Genomic DNA, 3,480 nt, shown 5'->3' with positions numbered 1-3,480 from the left:
CACATTACCAACCACTCCTCCATCCCACAAAACACTTGGCAGATAACTTTGCCTTTTGTGTCACAGAGAAAATATCAGGAAGAACCTCCCTTAAATTCCAGCCCTTTCCCTAACCTTTGCGCTACCATACTGCCCTTTCTATCGTAGTGTATTTGTACTTAGAACATTGTATTACGGTTACCGTATTTTGCTCACTGAACAGTTTAACCTGTGGCCTTGGAGCCACATGTGGCCTTCTGGATCCTTGAGTGCACCCTTTTGACTGAAACCAAATTTAACAGAACAACTCCTTTTAATAAAGGGATTTGTTCTATGAAGTTTGGATTCGGTCTCAGGGCCACATGTGTCTATGAGACTGCAAGTTCCCCACCCCTGGAAGCTATTTATTTGTGTCCCCTAGCACTTGCAGAGTACCTGGCATATGGTAAATATTCAATAAATGTTGAATGAAAATAGTCTCGTGTGTGAATACCTCTCTCTCCTAGTAAGGAGGGTCCCTTCTCTTGTTCTGTACAATTGCGCTGCTTATTTGATCCTGTCCATCCCTTCATATCTGCTCTGGAACTTTCTCCATCAAGAGAAAGAGAAGTCCCTTTTCTTTCTCATGTTTCCAGCCTTTTCACTGTAGCCCAAGAGTATGTTTAAGCCTTCCACTTAGAAGTGTATCTACCTCAACCAGTCTGGAAAAAAATCACACTCTTTAGCACTACTTCACTTTGAAATTTGCTTCAGTTGGACTTTGTCTGTTCCACCACTTCACTGAAACTGCCAGCAGAGGTTACCAGTGACCTCCTAATGGCCATGTCCAGTGACCAGCTACTCATTGTAGTCTCCTTGTGCTTTCTGTATCATTTCAAGTTACTGACTCGTCCCTTCTTCCTGAGAATTTGTCTTTGACTTTTGTAATACCAGCTTCTGATTCTTGTATACTTTTTAAACCATTTTGTCTCAATTTTAGTGATGCCTTTTTCTCTTTCTTACTTAGTCTTTTCATTTCCTCATTATTGTTTTTCTGTCACACAAAAAACTGTGAAAATTGTCCTCTTCTCTCTGTTCTTCTCGGTGACTGCCTTATTTTTAGGTTCTCATTTCCTCTCTGAATTATCATACCTGTTTTCTGTCTTATCTCCATGCCTTCAGATTCTCCACACCACCCTTTCCAGTCCATTGGCAACCCTGTTGCCAAAGCAACTTTTTAAAACCAATGTACTGCTTGCAGCTCTTCCATAGCTTTATCAGTAGGATAAAACACAAACTCTCTTAGACTATTCCCCAACCCTCCCCATTTATTTCATATTATTAACAACAGTTTTAGATATATCTTTAGTTCCTTGGCTTTTGTCCTTTGGTTATATTGGTCCGTTTTTTCTGGAATTCCCTTTTTTCCCCCCAGATCTTCCTAGGAAATTCTTCACAACTCTACAAAATGTAGCTTTTCTGTGAAATATACTGGTACCTTATCTTGAATTGACAACCTCCTTATATCTATTGTGGTACTAATCGCACTACTCATAGTTTCCCCTCCCCGCCTTCCTATCCCTGGATGGTGAGCTCTTTAAGAATTGTGTCTTACCTATCTTTTTACTCACAAGTCCTGATACATAGTAAGCATTCAGTAAAATTATTATAATGGGCGAGAATACATGTTAAACATTCTTAATTATGGTACAGATATGAGAGATTAGGAATTTAGTTTTAGTTACCTAGAAAATAAGTGTATGTGGAATACTGTTTTGCCCAGCTATGCAAAATGATACATACTCATTTGTTCTTTTGTTTGCCTGTTATCTCATCCTATTAGCAAATAACATGAGAGGAGTGTAAGTTAAAAAGTGTTAAGAGGATACTGCAGAGGTGTGGTCCAGGATTAGCACTGTGTGTTGGTAGCTTCATTCATTTCTCTGCTCTTTCACAAATGATAGGGACACCAGGCAGGAAAAGATACTACATTATTGCCTTTAACACTGATCTTTATGGCTGCCTCTGCATGTTGTTAACATACTACCTAGAAAGTTTTTGTTTTAACTTTTAAAAATTGTGAACTGTGTATACTGTAGACTATGTACAGTTTAAAGAATAATAATAAGGCAAACACCAGTATATCCCTCACTGACTGGGCTGATGAAACCGAAGTCTTCTGTGTGTGTTTCCTCAATTGCGTACCCCTCCTTTTCTCTCCAGAGGGAACTCCTATACTGAAATGTATTAATTATTCACTTTTTTTGGTAGTTTTATCACATATATATGTATTTCTGAGTAATTATCATTTAGTTTTGTTCATTTCAAACTTTATTAGAATGGAATCATCGTATGTATTCTTCAGTACTTTTTGTTTTTGCAATTCATTTTCATTGCTATGTTATTAGTGTTGCATTGCATACATATACTACAACTTATCTACTCTCCTATCAATAGATATAATTTTCAATTTTTTATTATTATAAACAGTGCTGATATGAACATGTCCTGGATACACATGCGTAAGAGTTTCTTTGAGATAGTAGTTTGCAACCAGGTTTAGCATTGCCCCAGTAAGGGGCATTTAGAAATTATGGAGGTGTTTTTCATTGTTGCAGTGATTATGGGGCACCTCTGTCATTAAGTGGACAGGGGAAGGGGATGACAATGATACTGAAATGCACAGCACATTGTTCCACCATATTGGCAGCAGTGACTTAATTGAGTTATAATGCCCCAGGATTATTTAGAGTAAAGTTACTGTATTTTAGAGTATAGATACATACAACTTACCGAAGTAATAGCAAATTGTTTTCCATAGTTGATATTCCTCCACTGGGCTATGAGAATGCTCATTGTCGACTTCCTTGCCAATACTTGATATGATCAGACTTTTATTTGTTTTTTGTTTTTGTGAGACACAAAGTCTCACTCTGTTGCCCAGACTGGACTGCAGTGGTATGATCATAGCTAACTGCAGTCTCCAACTTCTGCGCCCAAGTGATCCCCCTGGCTCAGCCTTTTAAGTAGCTGGGACTACAGGCATGCACCACCATGCCCAGCTAATTTTTTAAAAATTTTTTTGTAGAGACAGGGTCTTGCTGTGTTGCCCAGGCTAGTCTTGAACTCCTGGCCTCAAGTGATACTCCTGGCTCGGCCTCCCAAAGTGCTGGAATTATAGGCATGAACCACCACACCAGGCCTGAATAGACTTTTAAAATGTTAAAGTCTGGCAATATGAGATGGTATCTTGTGTTCTCAGTTTCATTCATCAGGTTACTAATGAGGCTGAACATTTTTCCATCTGTTGACTGGCTATTATGTCTTTTTATAAGTGTTGGTATTTTTAACCTACTTTTTTATTGGATGTTTTTCTTGAAAACAGAACATGTGTGTGTGTATATATATATATATATATATATATGTACATATACATATATATTTTTTTCTTACTGAAGTCTTTATATATTGTGGATACCCAGGTCCTTCGGTTACATGTGTTGCAAAGATCATTTAGCAGTT

The 3,480-nt window shown here is 37.9% G+C and overlaps 1 protein-coding gene across 1 annotated transcript in view; it reads left to right on the top strand.

Annotated features, from left to right (window-relative positions):
- The window catches only part of RCOR3 (REST corepressor 3), a 60,450-nt gene that overhangs the window by 18,993 nt on the left and 37,977 nt on the right, over positions 1-3,480 (top strand). Inside the window, exon 6 of the mRNA XM_012638331.1 lies at positions 1,394-1,428. Coding sequence (XP_012493785.1) covers positions 1,394-1,428 — 35 coding nt within the window. The remainder of the gene's footprint in view (positions 1-1,393; positions 1,429-3,480) is intronic.

This window comes from Propithecus coquereli, unplaced genomic scaffold (genome assembly GCF_000956105.1).
Source record: "Propithecus coquereli isolate 6110/MARCELLA unplaced genomic scaffold, Pcoq_1.0 Scaffold129, whole genome shotgun sequence".
NCBI classification, from domain to species: domain Eukaryota; kingdom Metazoa; phylum Chordata; class Mammalia; order Primates; family Indriidae; genus Propithecus; species Propithecus coquereli.
The sequence above is the reverse complement of the archived record's forward strand: the minus strand, read 5'-3'. Positions and strand labels throughout refer to the sequence as shown.